At 41.3% G+C, this 20,967-nt stretch overlaps 1 protein-coding gene across 1 annotated transcript in view; it reads right to left on the bottom strand.

Annotated features, from left to right (window-relative positions):
• LOC134936836 (tetraspanin-15-like) overlaps positions 1 to 20,967 on the bottom strand; it is a 535,165-nt gene that overhangs the window by 178,046 nt on the left and 336,152 nt on the right. The window contains exon 5 of the mRNA XM_063932111.1: positions 19,436 to 19,552. Coding sequence (XP_063788181.1) covers positions 19,436 to 19,552 — 117 coding nt within the window. The remainder of the gene's footprint in view (positions 1 to 19,435; positions 19,553 to 20,967) is intronic.

Genomic DNA, 20,967 nt, shown 5'->3' with positions numbered 1-20,967 from the left:
CTTCTTAGTAAATGACCGAGATTCATACTTAAACAGCCGCGTTTTGACCGATGGTGTATTCATTCGTAATTTTTTACTTGGACTTGCAAAAAATTACGAATGCCCTCATCTCTGCCGTGATTAGTGTTTAGTAAATTACCGAGATGACACTTTGATGAAAAAACGGCATCTCGGTCAAAATCGGGAGCTTAGTAAATTTCCCCCAATGTGTGAGGAACAATAAAGAGCACAAAGGCCAAGCCGACTACTCCCAGTAGCAGCCTGAATTAGAAAAGAACCTCAACGAGACAAAATGATTATAACACAAATATTTTAGATGTATTTCATCATTTGTTATTTTCGTTTTAGGCTTTTGCCAATGTAAACTTTATACTAGTGTCATTCTTGTGTTCTTTGTCTATGTCACGGATATACATGTTGGCAAATTGCAAAATGGTTTTATGGATGGTTTGTGCAAATAAAGAAATTCTGGGAAAAAAACCTTATTTCTATTAGAGATGTGAGCCTACCCGGTGTATTTTGTTTTGATGTTGTACCTGTATCTCCCTCGTGTTTTGGATCTGTATTTAGTTTTGGCAAAACCACCCTTGTGTGTTTTGGTTTTGGATTTGCATTTTTGTCCAAGAATCATTAAAACAGCTATAATTACAGAATTTGGGCCCCGTTTTTTTTCCTACTGTTTTATTAACCTTAATAACAATTATTTTCAGTCAGTTCCTCTCTATTCTGACCATTTCACAGCTCCTAATATTCATTTCATCCAGTTTAAGCCAAAATGTTGCACCGAGCTAGCTGGCTGACTAAGCTAAGCGACAGCAGTGGGCAGCAAACGTGTGGCAGTTAACAATATATTTTTTAATGCTGTAATTTTCTGTTAAAATTATTTTCAACTTTAATGTAGGATCAAGTTCTTCAGTTCCTGAAAGAAACCTTTGACCTGGAGAAGGTTTGCTAATTATTTTCAACCTTAATGTAGGACCAAGTTGTTCAGTTCATGAAAGACATCTTTGACCTGGAGAAAATTTGCTATTTGAGTGGGGAGAGTTTGTCAGAAGATATCATGCACTGTTTGTACCATTGCACAGAGATGTTTGGGTTGTATATGTGAGCAGACTCACTGAAGCCCACTTGTGTCCAATCCTATATGGATTAAGTTCTGAGTGACATCTACAGAGCACCTGTCGCTAACACATTTTGTGACACATTCTCATGAATATTGATAACCATAGGAAGCAGACCATAAATGGCTGCTCCCAGTGTGAATGAGTGACAGCTATGCTATATATTTTTTGTACATCTAATAGAAAGTTGGTGGTCTTGTTTGTGGAGGTGCTAATAGTACACACTGTGCTCAGGATGGTTGTTGGGTATAACGGGACAAGATTTGATGTTCTACATCAGAAAAAAGCAGCCTGTGGCTCTTCAGCTGAACTATAACTCTCAGGATCCATGCTGTTTGCCGACACTGCTGGAAGTTGTTTGTCAACAACAGGTGGATTGCCTCAGGTTGCCTCAGCCAGCTTTATACACAGTGGGCCAAATGTAATAGAGAGTGTTTCAGAAATTGAGAGATTTGGTAAGGTTTTGCAGTTTTTTTTAAAGTGGCAACCATTTACACAGCAAGATCAACCTGGTTTTGCAGTGTAAATGATTGCCATCTTAAAAAAAACTGAAAAACCTTACCAAATCTCTCACTTTCTGAAATTCTCACTCTATTATATTTGGCCCAGTACGTACCATGTTGTAAATATGCATGTTTTTGGCCATTAGGGGCCCCAGAGAGGTAGAGTATGTATGTAGTGGAAGGATTGATTAGTAATTCAATTTAATTTAATTTGTTTGATTTTACAAATTGTAATTAATCATTGGGGGCATTGGTGACAGTCTTTATTGCACACATAAAATTTTGTATTGGTTATTGCACTAATTCGACTAGTACTAATTTGTAACACACTTTTAATATCCAAAAGAGAATACAATTTTAATAGGCAAGGATTCCTGACAAGGATTACAAAGCCATGAAAATAAATAGCTGCACAACAGAGCTGCAAATATTCCAAAATTCGAAACACAAACAGCCCATAATTAAAAGAAATGCAGTGCAAGATGGAATTGTCCTTGCGCCCTCCCACCCACCCTTCTGTTGTAAGTATCACAATTCCTGATGAGAGTCCAAGTTGGGTAAGCCATTTAGCAATTATTTCCCTGAGATTTCTAAGAAGTTTTCAGCTCTATGCCTCTTAGTGAAACTGCTGATACACAGAGTAGCCTGCCTCTGAATGAGCTGGCATTTCTTAGATGCTACTGCTGTTTGTGCTGCTGAATGCAATACACCTACCCAGTGGGCTGTCACAGTCAATTATCTTTATTTTGCCCTGTCCTCCTTGTCCACATATCTGTGGTTAAGTGGACAGTGGGTACAACGGCATTTCGGAGGACACTAAGTAGAGTAGAGATGAGCAGGTTCGGTTCCCTGAGAAAACCCGAGCCCGGATCCGAGTCAGGCTCGAGTTTTCCCGTCTGACTCGGAAACCAGAACGAGGCAAAACGTCATCATCCCGCTGTCGGATTCTCGCAGGGTTTGGATTACATATAAGGAGCTGCGCATCGCCACCATTTTCACTCTGGCATTGGAGAGTGTAGAGAGAGGACGTGTCTCCGTCCTCAGTGTCCAGCATCAGCTCAGTGGTAGTGTCTTGTGCTGCAACAGTCCAGTCACAGTGGTTGTGTCCTCTGCTGCTGTATAAATTCAGTCCAGTGGTGCTGTGCTGCATCAGTCCAGTGGTGGTGTCTTCTGCTGCCATATGTCCAGTGCTGCTGTATAAGTCCAGTCCAGTGGTGCTGTGTTATGCTGCATCAGTTCAGTGGCGGTGTATTCTGCTGCATCAGTCCAGTCACAGTGGTGGTGTCATCTGCTGCCATATGTCCAGTGCTGCTGTATAAGTCCAGTCCATTGCAGTGGTGCTGTGTTGTCCTGCATCTGTACAGTGGTGGTGTCTTGTGCTGCATCAGTCCAGTCACAGTGGTAGTGTCCTCTGCTGCCATATGTCCAGTGCTGCTGTATAAGTCCAGTCCACTGCAGTGTTGCTGTGTCCCTGTGCTGCTGTATATGTCCAGTGGTACTGCCGGTATATGTCCAGTGGTACTGCCGTATATGTCCAGTGGTACTGCCGTATGAGTCCAGTGGTACTGCCGTATAATTCCAGTGATCCTGCCGTATAATTCCAGTGGTACTGGCATATAATTCCAGTGATCCTGCCATATAATTCCAGTGGCACTGGCATATAAATCCAGTCCAGTGATACTGTCGTATAAATCCAGTGGTGCTGCCGTATAATACCAGTGATCCTACTGTATAGTTCCAGTGGTACTGGCATATAAGTCCAGTCCAGTGATACTGACGTATATGTCCAGTGGTACTGGCGTATAATTCCAGTGGTACTGGCGTATAAGTCCAGTGATCCTGCCATACAATTCCAGTGGTACTGTCTTATAATTCAAGTGGTACTGGCGTATAAGTCCAGTCCAGTGATACTGCCATATATGTCCAGTGATACTGCCATATATGTCCAGTGATCCTGCCGTATATGTCCAGTGGTACTGCCGTATAAATCCAGTGGTACTGCCGAATAATTCCAGTGACCCTGACGTATAATTCCAGTGGTACTGGCGTATAAATCCAGTCCAGTGATACTGCCGTATATGTCCAGTGATCCTGCCGTATAATTCCAGTGGTACTGCCGTATAATTCCAGTGATCCTGCTGTATAATTCCAGTGGTACTGGCGTATAAATCCAGTGATACTGCCATATAATTCCAGTGGTACTGCCGTATAAGTCCAGTCCAGTGGTGCTGCCATATAAGTTCTGTGGTGCTGTCCTGTGCTGTATATTATTTACTCAAAATAAAGGGGTTATTAATATTTAATCCAAATAATTTTCACATGGTTTGCCCTGTGTGGTGTAGAGGTATGCTCTCCTCTACCGCATATTGTTATATAACTCCAGAAAAATAATGGAGAACAAACATTTGGAGGATAAAATAGGGAAAGATCAAGAACCACTTCCTCCTAGTGCTGAAGCTGCTGCCACTAGTCATGACATAGACGATGAAATCCCATCAACGTCGTCTACCAAGACCGATGCCCAATGTGATAGTAGAGGGCAAATAAAATAAAAAAGCCAAAGTTCAGTAAAAAGACCCCAAAAAATAAATTTAAATGGTCTGAGGAGAAACGTAAACTTGCCAATATGCCATTTACGATACGGAGTGGCAAGGAACGACTAAGGCCCTGGCCTATGTTCACGACTAGTGGTTCAGCTTCACATGACGATGGAAGCCCTCATCCTCCCGCTAGAAAAATGATAAGAGTTAAACTGACAAAAGCACAGCAAAGAACTGTGCGTTCTAAGATGGTATCACAAATCCCCAAGGAGAGTCCAAGTGTGTCGGCGGTTGCGATGCCTGACTGGACGGGAAGAGGTGGCTCCTTCTACCATTTGCACGTCCTCTGCATGTGCTGGAAGGAGCACCAACAGTCCAGTTTCTGATATTCAAATTGAAGATGTCACTGTTGAAGTACACCAGGATGAGGAAATAAGTGTTGCTGGCACTGAGGAGGAAGTTGACGATGTGGATTCTGATGGTGATGTGGTTTGTTTAAATCAGGCACCGGGGGAGACACCTGTTGTCTGTGGGATGAATAAGCCCATTGTGATGCCAGGGCAAAATACCAAAAAAGCCACCTCTTCAGTGTAGAATTATTTTTCCACAAATCCGGACAACAGGTGTCAAGCCGTGTGTTGCCTCTGTCAATCTGTAACAAGTAGGGGTAAGAACGTTAACCACCTAGGAACATCCTCCATTATATGTCACCTGCAGCGCATTCATCAGAAGTCAGTGTCAAGTTGTGAAACTTTGGGTAAGAGCGTAAGCAGTACACTGACACCTAAATCCCTTCTCCCTCTTGAACCCAAGCTCCTGCAAGCCACACCACCAACTCCCTCAACATCAACTTCCTCCTCAGTCAGGAACATCAGTAGTCCTGCAGGCCATGTCACTGTCAAGACTGAGGAGTCTCCTAACCGGGATTCCTCCGGAGGATCCTTGAGTGGTATGCGTAATGCTGCTGCTGTTGTTGTTGCTGCTGGGAGTCGATTGTCATCCCAGAGGAAAAGTCGGAAGACCACTTGTACTACGTGAACTAAGCAATTGACTGTCCAACAGTCCTTTGTGAGGAAGATTAAATATGACAGCAGTCATCCTTTTGCAAAGCGGATAACTGAGGCCTTGACAGCTATGTTGGTGTTAGACGTGCATCCGGTATCCGCCATTAGTTCAGTGGGACTTAAAGAATTGTTTGAGGTAATGTGTCCTGGGTACCAAATCCCATCTAGGTTCCACTTCACGAGGCAGGCGATACCGAGAATCTACAGAGACATCAGAAAAAGTGTCCTCAGTGTCCTAAAAAATGCAGTTGTACCCACTGTCCACTTAACCACGGACATGTGGACAAGTGGGACAAGTGGAACAGGGCAGACTAAAGACTATATGACTGTGACAGCCCACTGGGTAGATGTACTGCCTCCCGCAGCAACAACAGCAGCGGCACCAGTAGCAGCATCTCGCAAACACCAAGTCGTTCCTAGGCAGGCTATGCTATGTATCACCGTTTTCCGTAAGAGGCACACCGCTGACAACCTATTATGGAAATTGAGGGACATCATCGCACAATGGCTTACCCCAATTAGACTCTCCTGGGGATTTTGTATATCGGACAACGCCACCAATATTGTGTGTGCATTACATCTGAGCAAATTCCAACATGTCCCATGTTTTGCACATACAATTAATTTGGTGGTGCAGAATTTTTTTTAAAATGACAGGGGCGTATGTGAGATGCTGTTGGTGGGCCGATAAATTGCGGGCCACTTTCGGCATTCAGCCACCGCCTGCCGAAGACTGGAGCGCCATCAAACACTCCTGAACCTGCCCTGCCATCACCTGAAGAAAGAGGCAGTAACGAGGTGGAATTCAACACTCTATTGCTTCAGAGGATGGAGGAGCAGCAAAATGCCATTCCAGCCTATACATCCACCTACGATATAGGCAAAGGAGGGGTAATGCACCTGATTCAAGCGCAGTGGAGAATGTTTTCCGTATTGTGCAAGTTTCTCCTACCCTTCGAACTTGCCACACGTGAGGTCAGTTCAGACACTGCCAGCTTGAGTCAGGTCATTCCCCTCATCAGGCTTTTGCAGAAGCAGTTGGAGAAACTGAAGGAAGAGCTAAGACAGAGCGATTCTGCAAAGTATGTGGGACTTATGGATGGAGCCCTTCATTCGCTTTGCCAGGATTCAAGGGTGGTCAGTCTGTTGAAATCAGAGCATTACATTTTGGCCACCGTGCTCGATCCTAGGTTTAAAGCCTACGTTGTAACTCTCTTTCCGACAGACACAAGTGTGCAGAGGTTCAAAGACCTGCCGGTGAGAAAATTGTCAACTCAAGCAGAACGTGACCCATCAACAGCTCTTCCTTCACATTCTCCCGCAACTGGGGATGCGAGGAAAAGGATAAGATTTCCTAGCCCTCCCGCTGGTGGTGATGCAGGGCAGTCAGGAGCGAGTGCTGACATCTGGTCCAGACTGAAGGACCTGCCAACGATTACTGACATGTCTACTGTCACTGCATATGATTCTGTCAACATTGAAAGAATGGTGGAGGATTATATGAGTGACAGCATCCAAGTAGGCATGTCAGACAGTCCGTACATATACTGGCAGGAAAAAGAGGCAATTTGGATGCCCTTGCAAAAACTGGCTTTATTTTACCTAAGTTGCCACCCCTCCAGTGTGTACTCCGAAAGAGTGTTTAGTGCAGCCGGTAACCTTGTCAGCGATCGGTGTAGGAGGTTACTTCCACAAAATGTGGAGATGATGTTCATCAAAATGAATTATAAATTCCTCCAGGAAGACCTTTACCAGCAATTGCCTCCAGAAAGTACACAGGGACCTGTGATGGTGGATTCCAGTGGGGACGAATTAATACTCTGTGAGGAGGAGTATGTACTCACTGAAAGGGATAATGAATCATAGGATGAGGTCGACATCTTGCCTCTGTAGAGCCAGTTTGTGCAAGGAGAGATTGCTTCTTTTTTGGTGGGGGCCCAAACAAACCAGTAATTTCAGCCACAGTCGTGTGGCAGACAATGTCGCTGAAATGAGTGGTTTATTAAAGTGTGCATGTCCTGTTTATACAACATAAGGGTGGGTGGGAGGGCCCAAAGGACAATTCCATCTTGCACCTCTTTTTCTTCTTTGCATCATGTGCTGTTTGGGGACTAGTTTTTTAAAGTGCCATCCTGTCTGACACTGCCGTACAACTCCAGGGTTACTGCCGTATAAGTCCAGTCCAGTGGTGCTGTTTTGTGCTGCATCAGTCAAGTGGTGGTGTCTTGTGCTGTATATTATTTACCACAAATAAAAGGCTTATATACATTACTTATATTATTATTCAAATAATTTTTACAAGGTTTGCCCTGTGTGGTGTAGGGGTATGCTCGCCTGTGCTGCATATTATTATAAAAGCTCCAAATAAAAGGGTTATAATTATCCAAATTAATTTTACAAGCTTTGCCATGTGTGTTTGTGGTTTAGGGTTACGATCTCCTGTGTCACCAATATTGTGCGTGTATCACATCTGGGCAAATTCCAGCACATCCCATGTTGTTTGTGCCGCACACTTGTGTCACTTAGCTTAGTCATACAGCTACCTCATTGCACCTCTTTTTCTTCTTTGCATGATGTGCTGTTTGGGGCCTAGTTTTTTTTAAGTGTCATCCTGTCTGCCACTGCAGTGCCACTCCTAGATGGGCCAGGTGTTTGTGCCGCACACTTGTGTCACTTAGCTTTGTCATCCAGCCACCTCAGTGCAACCTTTTGGCCTAAAAACAATATTGTGAGGTGTGAGGTGTTCAGAATAGACTGGAAATGAGTGGAAATGAATGTTATTGAGGTTAATAATACTGTAGGATCAAAATTACCCCCAAATTCTGTGATTTTAGCTGTTTTTGTTTTTTAAAAAATCATCCAGATCCAAAACCAAAACATGAAAGGGTGGTTTTGTCAAAACCAATCCAGATTCAAAACACGAGGATGGAACTAGAACCAAAACCAAAACACGAAAAGTGCCCGCCACACATCTCTACTAATAAGGTTTTTTTAATGTCCTTGTGCAGACTGGGAATTGCTTTTCTAGCGGGCCACAGGACCTCAATTAAGTGCATTAATGGCGGATACTGGAGGCCAGAGGCAGAACTCTGGGAGGCAACGGAGTCATCTGCCGCCGGGCTCCTGCTCTGTAGGGGGCACCTCTCCTCCCATTCTGTGACTCCATTGAATTAAGTTAATTGATAGCTGCCGCTGTCTTTTCAGTGGCCAACTTCCTCACTGGTCCCTGCACCTTACAAATCACTTCCTCTTTATTATACTGAATATACACATTTTACAAGTATCACACCCAGGATTAGAAACCACAACCTATTACACTGGAAGCAGACACCATACTGATGAAGCTGTTTGCTCCTGAATAGGAAATATGAATTCTAACTATATGAAGATACTTCTCTGACAATTACACGTAACTTCATATAGTTAGAATTCTCATGCTTCCTCTACAGGAGCTAATAACTCCATCAGTAAAGTGTCTGCTGTTAGTGTAAGAGGTCATGGGTTCTAATCCTGGGTATAAGCAAAAAAAGGAATAAGCACATGCGCTGCCAATGATGTATATGCAGCCAACCACTAACACAGGAACCTTCACAAAAATTCCACAGAAATTGATATAAACAGGATTGGAAAGTGAAAGGCGCAAAACACCATATAAAATATATAGAATGTCCTTACATCTGATAAAAAACAAGAGAATCCCCTTGCAATCCTTCACTGGAGTGTTTGCAGATGTCCTCTTATAACGCCCTCCAACGTGTAATCTCTTATCTCAAAAAAGAAAACAAATCATCGGGCAGACCAATTGGTCAAAGGGGACAGCGAATTTATTTGCACAGAACACTCACAATGTTTAAAAAAATATATAGCATATATCCACAACACAACAGGGTGGGTGTCAAGGGGTGCTGGCAGCTGGAGTCAAATTACCCTCCCAGAAAGAACACTGGAGATTCCGGACTTCTGCAGCGTATCGGAAGGAAAGAATCATCCAAGGAAGACAGCTCCACCTCTCCACACCGGGCACCACTAGCTTGACGTGTTTCGGACGTTAAAGTCCTTCATCAGAAGCATGCTGCCCGATGATTTGTTTTCTTTTTTGAGATAAGAGATTACACGTTGGAGGGCGTTATAAGAGGACATCTGCAAACACTCCAGTGAAGGATTGCAAGGGGATTCTCTTGTTTTTTATCAGATGTAAGGACATTCTATATATTTTATATGGTGTTTTGCGCCTATCACTTTCCAATCCTGTTTATATCTAATCCTGGGTATGACTGCTAAGAAATGTGTGATTTAAAATAAAAGACAATTAAATTAATAAATACAGTATATAGTTGTTTTTCAGAACACTCCATATACACACGCACACACACACACACACACACACACACACACATTTATCTTAATATAGGAAATAGGGGGCACCAATATGTATCTTGCCTCCGGGCGACTGTGACGAACTTACGCCACTGCTGGAGGCACATCTAATACCAGCTGTTATGGCGTCAGTAATCCGCTGTGTAGTTGCGTCGGGTGACTGCTGCTATACTTGCTCCCATTTGAAAATAATTGTTAAAAGTCAATTGTTTTGTTAAACTACTACAGTAGTCTTCATGGTCCCCTCCTGGAATGAAGATCCACTCACAGCAGCAGCAAGAGGCCTAGCACTCAAGGATCCGTCTGAGGAATCCCTGATAGGAGAGGAGTCAGTCATGCTTATGAAATTGGATGCAGGACTACTTCTGATCATGATTCAGGATGCTGATAATGAAGGTGTTGGTGGTGGAGATTGCAGACACTTGGATCTAATAGAGAGAAGGGAGTTAGGTGACGCTGATTGTTAAGTTTTTAGCCAAAGTTTCTGAATTTAACAAAATCTTTGGATGAATGTGCTGTAAGTGATGTAACAGGGAGGAGGGTCCCAGATGGTTTCGGTCCCTACCTCTACTTACTCTTGCTTTACAAATGGTACAGACGGCTTGACAGTTTTCCAGATTTGGGTAGAAATAATTCCACACATAAGAGGTGGCTTTTTTTGTATTTTGCCCCAGCATGACAATGGGCTTTATCATATCATGGGACTGTTTCCACTGGTGCCTGATTTACACAAACAGCATCCTCGGCATCAACATCTTTATCATCATCAGTGTCCGTGTCACAATACGTGTATGATAATACACTGCGGTCTGACGGGCAGTGTCACAGAAAAATAATAGTATAGTACACTGGGGATTAGCACAAAAAAATTCTATAAATATTTTTTAAATTATATATTTACCCTTTATTTTGTTTAAACTGGTGCAGAGCACCCCTAGATTGTATACACGAGAGAAGAAAAAAGAATTGCCTTAAAGTGGTGCACATTGGTACATATAAAACATAACTTTTATTCTTTATTATACTTTAAAAAAAAACCTTGCAAAATATAAAAAAAACACATACAGATAAAGAGATTAGAAAAAGAGTTTAAAAAATAACTTCCTGCGCACGGGATGTCTGCCAGTTAACTTTAAATCATGTCTATGCAGTGATATTCTCAATGTTTAACCCCATGAGGGCAGGATTTAATTGAACTATTACCTAGATAGTATGCACTGTAGTATTGACACGCTGTACCATTTTATAAAACACAAATTGAGATAGTAGTCAGTATCTGATCAATGGGACATATGAATTACATATGAGTGGGGCACACACTTATGGGTTAAAGAGTGTGTGATCCAATGCACAAACAAATTGAGGCATAAAACATTGTGTATGTGAATAACTATAAATTACAGCATTCAACACACTGGGCAGTGAATAATAGATAAGATCTGCTGAGATAGTAACAACCTTCATTTACCAGCAGCTTCATATGAGTCACAGCAAAGCTATTCAGCAGTGTTGTTAGCAAGGAATACTGATACTTTGTAACAACACACCATTGATTTTGGACACTGTATCAGTTACATACAGCTATAGAAATTAAACAGTATCTGATGAATATCCACAGCTATACATGCTGAACTCTGTATCTATATATTAGTGTAAAATATATGCACTGATATTCTCAATATTTAATCCCGGAAGGGTAGGACTCAATTGAATTATTATCTAGATAGCACATACTGCAGCCCTGATATACTGCACTAACAACTCCATAAAGCACAGGCTGAGACAGTGATCAGTAGACAGTAGTATTTGATCAGTGGCACATACAAGCTATATATGAGTGTGATACACAGTTATGGGTCAAAGAGTGTGTGATCCTATGCACAAACAAATTGAGGCATAAAACATTGTGTGTTTAAATAGCCACAAATTACAGTATCTTTCACACTGGGCAGTGAATAATGGATAAGATCTGCTGATATAGTAACAATCCTTATTTACCAGCAACGTCATATGAGTTACAGCAAAGCTATTCAACAGTGCTGTTAGTAATGAATACTGATACTTTGTAACAACATACCATTAACACCTATAACTATATATGCTGAATTCTGTCTTTACAGATTAGTGTAATGCATGCAGTAATATTCTCAATGTTTAATCCCGGAAGGGCAGGACTCAATTGAATTATTGCCCAGTTAGCATGCACTGTAGCACTGATATGTTGCATTAACAACTCTATAAAGCATAGACTGACACAGTAATCAGTATTTTATCAGTGTTATATATGAGCTACACATCAGTATGACACACGCCTATGAGTTAAAGAGTGTGTGATCCTATGCAGAAATAAATTGAGGTACAAAACATTGTGTATTTAAATAGCTACAACATCTAACAGCAGTGAATGATAGACAAGATTTGCTGAGGTAGTAACAACCTATATTTACCAGCAGCTTCATATGAGTCACAGCGAAGTTATCCAACAGTGCTGTTAGCAAGGATTGCTGATACTTTGTAACAACACACCCCTGAATTGGCAAGCTGTATCATTTGTTCAAATAAATAATATCTGACAAATATTCACAGCCATATACTGTATGCTGGATTCTTTAAGTTACAGAGAATCAGATATGCCCAAATAAGTGCATAATACATATTTATTGTAACACTGAGAGGTCCGACTACACACACACACCTACTTTTGGCCGTAAAGACACAATATTTCTAAAGTGTGTTCAAACACATATACAGTATCTCATTGAGAATATTTTCAACTACAACAGTGCTATACGATATTACTTTCCACTAGGTAACATTGATACTGCATAGCATGTATGACGAATCAATGCGGATATAAGTAGATAGATACGCTATAACAGATAGTCACACTAGATGTGGTGCGCTTATCAGCTAACGGATATGCAAATGGTACTTCCCTTATTAGTAAATCTTCTGTCGTAGGGTGTATAAGTACTTCAGAGAAATGGAATCCACATGTGGGCATAAAAAGAGATAATACCGCATATAGTGTAGTAGGTTAAAATGATAACAAATTTAATATAATCAAGCGATAAAATTTGCCAACAAGGCTGATTTAACATGCACAATTTCAAATGGTATCAGGTGGAGGTTTACCAAAAATCTGGTATAATGGAAGCCTTTTAACGGTGTCTTTAAGATGTTAATTGCTGATGTAAAACTTGCAAAACAGACATCTCAGTGCGTAAGAAATAGATGGAGGTTTACCAGATTAACATGAGGTATGTGCCTTTAAGATGTAAAATGAGGAGATGCCGGCTCCGGAACCTGTCTCCAAAAGTCCACACCACTCTGTCCGTCTAGGTAAATCTCCTTCCAACGATTGTTCTCCTGTCATACAGTGCCTGTAGTTCTTTCTTATTTTCAGAGAGGTCCGTTTTGTTCAGATAATATTTTACTGCTTCTATGCCTTTTTTGTGCGGAATATTTGTATATAGGGCTTCCACATCTGCCGTGACCATATACATATTGTTGTTCCATTTAATGTCTTTAATTTTCTGTAGTGTATCTGTTGTGTCCTTTAGATGAAATTCTGTCTTACTGACCAGGGGTTGTAGATGGGCATCAATAAATTCGGATAAATTTGCAGTCAGGCTACCGATTCCTGCTACTATGGGTCTTCCGGGAGGTTTTGTCACACTTTTGTGGATTTTCGGTAGTACGTATATTGTGGGTATTGAAGGTCCAGACACATTTAAATATTTAAATTCTTTTTTGGTGAGTGTGTTTTTATTAAGATGAGTTTGAAGTAACTTTGTGAGATTAGCTTTAATTTTAGACGTTGGATAATTTTTTAACTTGATATAAGTGTTGCCATCTTCCAGTTGTCGATAGATTTCTTTAATGTAGTCTTCTTTGTTAAGGATGACCACTCCTCCTCCTTTGTCACTTGGTTTGATTATGATGGTTTCATCACTCTGTAATGCTTTCAGTGCCATCCGCTCTTTCTTGTTTAGATTACATTTGGTGATCTTTGTATTACCTAATTTTCCCAAGTCATCCAAGACTGCTTTCTGGAAACTATCCACCAAACTCCCTTTGAGGTGTTTCGGGTAAAAGGTAGATTTGTTTTTGAATTCTCCGTCACTTATTCTATCAACAGTTTCCCCTTCAAGTTTTTTTTTTGTGAAGAATTTTTTTAGAGTTAATTTCCTCACAAATTTTTCCACATCAATGAATATGTCAAATTGATTGATTTTATTGGTGGGGGCAAACTTCAAACCCTTCAGAAGGAGTTTCTCTTCTATCTTTGTTAGTGGTCTATTGCTCAAATTGTAGATCTTGCCATGATTGGATTTACTTTGTTCTGTTTCTTCTGGTCCTTTGATAGTCTTAGGTTTTGTTTTTTTCTTTCTGTGTTTTATTCCCCCTCTCTTCCCCCTTTTCCTTTTGTTCAGTAATGGCGATTTCTGAAGTGTGTTCTCCCTAAAAAAGGAGTTCGGACTCTATCGTTTTCGGTGTTGTTCATAGTAGAAGAGTAGTTAGCTGAAGGTCTCCTTCTGTGGTATCTTGCAGTGTGTAATTCAAACTCCTTTTCGTATCCTCCCTGATAGGTATCTCTCCTCTCTCTCCTATCGGTGGGTCTTACTGGACTCTGATACCTTGGATGTTGTTCATTTCTAAAATATTGGTTTCCTCTATGCCATCTCTGATTCTTTTGTTGATAGGGTCTTCTTCTTTGATATTCCGTTGGTCGAGTCGTATATCTCCTAAATTCTCTTTTATCTTCCTGTTCTCTCTCTTGAGGGTAGGAGGGGGATCTTCTTCTTTTTTTTGTTCTGTCATACTTCGTAATTCTAGATGTGGTGGTAGGTGATACACTCCTTTTTTTACAGTGTCACAATACGTGTATTGTGTATTATACACTGCGGTCTGACCGGCAGTGTCACAGAAAAATATTAGTATAGTACACTGAGGTATAGCACAAAATAAATAAAAAATATATACTGTATATATATATATATATATATATATATATATATATTTTATTTATTTTTTCTTCTAATTCTACATTTGTGGCATGATTTTTTTTATTTTTTTTTACACTGGGGTCGCACCCCTAGTTTCAAAGAGCACCCTGGATGGACAATGCAGCACACAATTGGTAACGGAACACTTACTGTACAGTGCCACACAATACAGAATAATAGACGTAGTATGCAGTAAACTTACCTGTTCCATTGATAACACACACACCCGGCAATACACACACAACTACTATAAGACACTGTGTCCCTGGAGCTGTGGAGTACATCTGCACACCCGGCACTACACACACACAGGCACTTTTCCCCCAGCCACTGCTGCTTCTCCTAGTGGGCACTACAGGCAGCACATTATAGCGGTGTGGACAACACACAGGCGCCTCGGCCTGGCTCCCACCACTTCTCCCACCTAGCAGCACACACTGCAGCGGCATGGGGCAGGGCCTAGTTTCCCATGCTAGAAGTGTGCCGCCGATATGACACTGTGCCTGGAGCTCTGGAGTGCACAGAAGTAGCAGGGCAATTGCAGATCACTGCAGTGGCTGGATCCGCCCCCAGGTGACTTGTGCTGTGTGCAAGGCAGACTTGGCACACCGCTAGTTACGGCCCTGCTTGGATGTGAAGAAAACAATCAGATAGCTTCCAGCGATGTGATTGGCCGATGCTACCCACCAATCAGAGTGCAGGATCTAAGGGACAGGACAGCTTCTGCTACTCTGCAACCATCTAGCGGCCAGTAAGATGGAATTGGGTGGGAAGAAGGAATTAACTGACTCTTCAAGCCCACCGGCTAACCAGTCCAACACTGTGCACTATGGGCCTAATTCAGACCTGACCGTAGATGTGTGAAAAAATGCACATCTATGATCAAAATCTCTGACATGCCGGGGGGACACCTAGCACAGGGCTAGTCCGCTCCACATGCCGGGTTCTGCCCCCCCCCCCCTTCCTGCCCGCAGACATGCAAAAACATTGCACGGCGGTGATGCTTTTGCACCTGCTGAGTAGCTACCTGCCTATGCAGCAAAGGCAGGCGGCTACCCGCCAAGTTTTTGGCCGCAGTGGCTGTGTGCAACATCACGCATTCGGCGTGGCCCGCCCGGCAAATGGTCTGGACACACCTGGAATCGCAGCCGACACGCCCCGCGACCGCCTCTGCCTGGCTGACAGGCAGAGGTGATCGCACAAGTGAGATGCCTTTGCATCTCACTGTGTGCGCACGTTCAGCTGCTGTGCGTGCACACACCTCACTGTGCTTCAGCCTGCGACCGCTGTTGTAGCAGCGTCCAGGTCTGAATTAGGCGCTATATTTGTATGCTTTTGTAGCAGCTCTCAAGTATTAATCAAAACATACAATTTAGAACCCACATATGATAGAATTACATTGTATACATAGTAAGATCAGTTTTCTCATTTTGATAAAAACCATATGGCAAGTCTGTTTAAACAAGTGTATTTTGGGTAGGTTATTGTTATGTTAAATTCATTATGAAATGCCTAAATTTGAGCATTGAGCATTATGGGCCCAATAAAGGAGAACAGAGGATTGTTTACAGACAACTCCATCCAGCTAATCCATCCAGCAATTAATCTCCAACTCAGACATTTTAATGCATTTTTTAAGTGCTCATTATTTCAATATCACAATAAGAACGCAACGTTTGAAGTATTCCAGCATAATTTATTTTCAGTTTTCTGTCCAGCTCTATACCTTCTGCACACACATTTATTAAATGGCATGAAAATGAAAAGGTTTTTTCATTAGTCATACAAAGAGAAGTTGGTTCCTTTGCAGTCACACTCTGTTGATTATTGAAATTAGATGAGATTTTGTTGTACTCTATCTGGGTTTCAGACATGAATCTGTAATAAATGATTTTCATGAAGTCCTGACGTGTGCGGGGGTTTTCCTATTTGCAGTTTTCAAAAATTGATAATACAGATGATGATTATTGAAATATGAATGCAGTTCTGGGTCTGTTCCCAGCTCCCAGTGCTGGGTCTGATTATACAGAGCTGACACACACAGAGGAAAGACACAGAGTTGTCTACTCACACCTATCCTCAAATTGCACCACACAGCCCCATTTGGTGCACTACAGACTGTGCGACTAAGCCGTGCAATGTCTCCTGCCACTCAGTTTTGTACCAAATTTGCATCTGATTTTTCTGAGTTTTGGCTGTATTATCACTTTAGTACGTTCTGCTTACAAAGAGTTACTTATAGGGTAGGATGTACTATGCAAAGCATCGAAGAAACAGTATATCCCGCCACATATTGGGTATATACTGGCGTTAATAACGGCGGTATGTACCTAGAATTAGAATCACAAAGGACAGTTCTCCTGATAAAAACTGTGCAATACAAGGACTTCTGGGTTGATGACCCGGAATTCCTTCTGTGCATGCGCTGTATAATATGTGCGCCACAGGGGACACTGGAAGGGATCTGTCTCTGGATTCCTCTCAGGGGAAAATGCAAACAGAAGCCCATACTTTTCATGTCTTGGACCTGATGGCGTTTCCCACCAGGTCCAAGTTCCGGAAAGTATCTCGGTCCGATGCTTGATACATATGGGAAATATGTCCAAAAACCGCAGTTTTTCAATTTTTGGCCACATTTTTATTTTAGTGCTATTTAGTGCTATTTTAGTGCCCATAGAGCCTGATTAATGTTTGTAAGTAAAGCAAGAAATCAAGCAACTGGGCAAAACCATATGCACTGCAGGGGGGGCAGATGTAACATGTGCAGAGAGTTAGATTTGGGTGGGTGTGTTCAATCTGAAATCTAAATTGCAGTGTAAAAATAAAGCAGCCAGTATTTACCCTGCACAATATACATATGTTTGCTCCCCTTGCATGGCAACATGGTTTGCTCCAGGTACAAGCTTACTTGCTTTTCTTGCTTTACTTCCAAACATGAATCAGACCCATAGAACGTACATTTGATGTAGTAGTCCCAAACCCCTTATTAAAACTTAATAAGGCAGCTACAGTATAACCTTGGCAAGAGACAATCTGAAAGTGAGCTCAGGCTGTGAGGTTCACTGTCATTTTCAATAAGGTTTGGGAAAAATCCTCGCTGATTACTGTGAAATACCTGTAAGACTAATACATTACCTATGCTCCCATAATGATCAGGACTGAAAGCCGCACACCCAAATCCCCCCCCCCCCCCCCCAGTTTCCTAGTGAAGTTGGACGGGCCCTGATGACATGTATGACAACACTGCATAACAGGGGTGTGTCCATAATTAAGTAAATCATGTTGGCACTCCCCCTGCGCATATCCTTTGGGATCTCTCCTCAGGGATCTCCCGGAAGAGAGGCTGAAACAGCAGGCTGGTCTTTAGAAATCACAATACATAAATACATACACCATTCATAAATGACCATACAGTACAATGGAAAAAGGCTGCATGCTGAGAGCTTTTATACAAGTCACAACATATCCAAATGTACCCAACACCATAGAAATGTACGGTATAGAAACATAGAATTTGATGGCAGATAAGAACCACTTGGCCCATCTAGTCTGCCCCTTTTTTTTACCACATTTTTTTTTTTATCTCAAACCGTATTTCATCCTTATTTCTTTGTAAGGATATCCTTATGTCTAACCCATGCATGTTTAAATTGCTCTACTGTCTTAGGGGGTCATTCTGAGTTGATCGCTCGCTGACGATTTTCGCAGCGCAGCGATCATGTAAAAAACTGGCAAAACTGCGCATGGATATGCGCCGCAATGCGCACGCGCATCGTACGGGCACAAAGAGCATTGCTGCTGTGCACTGGATCTAGCAAAGAATCCATTCGCACGGCCGATCGCAAAGGAGATTGACAGGAAGAGGGCGTTTATGGGTGTCAACTGACCATTTTCTGGGAGTGTTTGGAAAAACGCAGGAGTGTCCAGGCGTTTGCAGGGCAGGTATGCAACGTCAATTCCGGGACCTTCGTCGCTGCAATCATCGCACAAAATAAGTAACTACAGGGCTGGACTTGTTTTTCACAAAATGTTTTTATACCGCTCGGCTGCACAGGCGTTCACACTCTTGCAAAGCGAAAAAACACTCCCCAGTGGGTGGCGACTATGCATTTGCACGGCTGCTAAAAGTAGCTAGCGAGCTATCAACTCGGAATGAGGGCCTTAGCCTCTACTACCTCTGATGCGAGGCTATTCCACTTGTCCACTAACCTTTCAGGGAAGTAATTTTTCCTCAAATTTCTCCTGAACCTCATCCCCCCTCCAGTCTCAGTGCATGTCCTTGTGTCCTATTTCTTCTCTTCATTTGAAGAATGTTTCCCTCCTGGACTTTGTTAAAACCCTTGATATATTTGAAAGTTTCTATCATGTCCCCCCTTTCCCTTCTCTGCTCCAAACTATACATATTGAGATTTCTTAGTCTTTCTGGGTAAGTTTTGTGATGTAGGACATGCACCATTTTAATTGCCCTTCCTTGTACAGTCTCTAATGTATGGTTTGCATTATAGCTTTTATTACCTATTATTTTCCTAATTAACACGCTGATTACAAGTAATGTTTATATAATCATGTCGAGATGTATCACCTGGGTAAATGGTGCACTATTGTGAGGCAGAGAGGCATATTTTGCTGGAGTTTGGTTTGTTCCACTGACCTACAAGATGCCAGAGACTGTTACAGGGGAACACTTGCCCCATATGCGGTTAGTTATGTTCATTACAAAGTGCTGTACCTTGTATATCACATTCTGCTTAATATGTCAGCTCTCTTCACATTAATAAGCTACTTGATTAATTTTGAAGAGTAATCTGGGGACAGCCTTACCTTTCCAGTTACACAACATGTATATGGGACTCCACATGACAGAGGACCAGTGCTGTTACATGAATGATAAGGATTCACCTCCCAGTCTGTAAATTCGTCTCCTCCACAGCAGGAAAACTGCAGAAATAAATACGGAGAGTATCAGTCAGACTGTACAAGCTTCTACTTCCCCAGTCCCTATTTACTATACACTTCTACAGCGTTGCTGGCAAATGCAATGCTAGTTTATGCTGGTAACTGTTACACAAGCAGACAGTATGGACCTATATATTGTTTATTTACAGTGAAGGAAGATTTGGGATGTGCCATCAGCAGCAGCTTGTATGGGGGTTGTCAGTCCAATATACATCAGAGAATGTATACCAGCGCTGGCTGAATAATATATAAAACAATTTTTTTTTTAAATGGATGGTTTGTAACAGTATCATACAATGTCAATTCATGGCAACAGTAATTAACTGCTGTGAATTGATGGCTAATTGTGTTTAAATATCATTTGACTTTATTTTTACAAATATTTATAGTTAAAAAAAAATACTGCATTTCATTAGTAGTTTATTGGTTTTTTTTTTGTTAATCTGACCTGAGTGTATCAGTCATTTATTTTCTAGAATTCAAAGAATTTTCAGTGGCAAAGAATTGTTCTATCATGGTAACACTGCCTCATCATGTTTCCGACTGTGAAAATTAGTTTAATAAGTCGCCTCCCTGCTGACCACTGTAATTAATGAAAGATGAGGACCCTTAGATATCATGCTTTACAGTGGCTGTAAATAACATGAACACTTTAATATTTTTGACATTTTATTTTCTTACATCATGGAATCAATATTCTGATCTACATAAAATGAATTTCAAATGAAAAAAAAAACCAAATACTCTAAAAACATTTGCTACATAAAGTACAAATAAAATAGGCAACAATAGCTGGATATATCAGTCACCATTCATTTTTGTAATTACTGAAGAGCAATCTGTGTCTCTCTCTAACAGCTTTGTACTGTATATCCGTTTTGACTTCTCTACTTTGGAATATTTCTCAAGTTCTATTAGGTTGTACTGGGACCAGTGGTGAACACAACCCTAACAAGTGATCTTATTGTAGGAATGCTCAGTTCCTAGAACCAATTTCACAGTTGTGCCAAATTTTCTAAATTGTTTTATTATGAACGTTTCTCCAAGGAATTAAAAAGTCTAAAATCTTCTTATATCCTTCCTCTTGTTGGTGCTATTCAATAATTATTTTTTTCTTTTGCTGTGAATGTTCTCTGCTCTTCATGATGAAGCAATTGTTTGGAAATGCAGTAATCCACAGGTGTACTATAATTATTTTTTAATTATTTGAAACATTTAAGTTGCACACACGGGACTGCAATCAATGATGTGACCTCTGAATGTTTATATAGATGTATTCTTAGCCAAAAAGTTAATACTTTTTTTATTTGTGACAAATTCTAAAAAAAAAGCTTTTGGTATACCAATTCCTCAGATGCAAAAAAAAAGTTAATTATTCAAAGAGAGTTTATGTCTTT

Source organism: Pseudophryne corroboree, chromosome 6 (genome assembly GCF_028390025.1).
Source record: "Pseudophryne corroboree isolate aPseCor3 chromosome 6, aPseCor3.hap2, whole genome shotgun sequence".
In the NCBI taxonomy this organism is placed as follows: domain Eukaryota; kingdom Metazoa; phylum Chordata; class Amphibia; order Anura; family Myobatrachidae; genus Pseudophryne; species Pseudophryne corroboree.
Note: the sequence above shows the minus strand (reverse complement) of the source record. Positions and strands in the feature narration are given on the sequence as shown.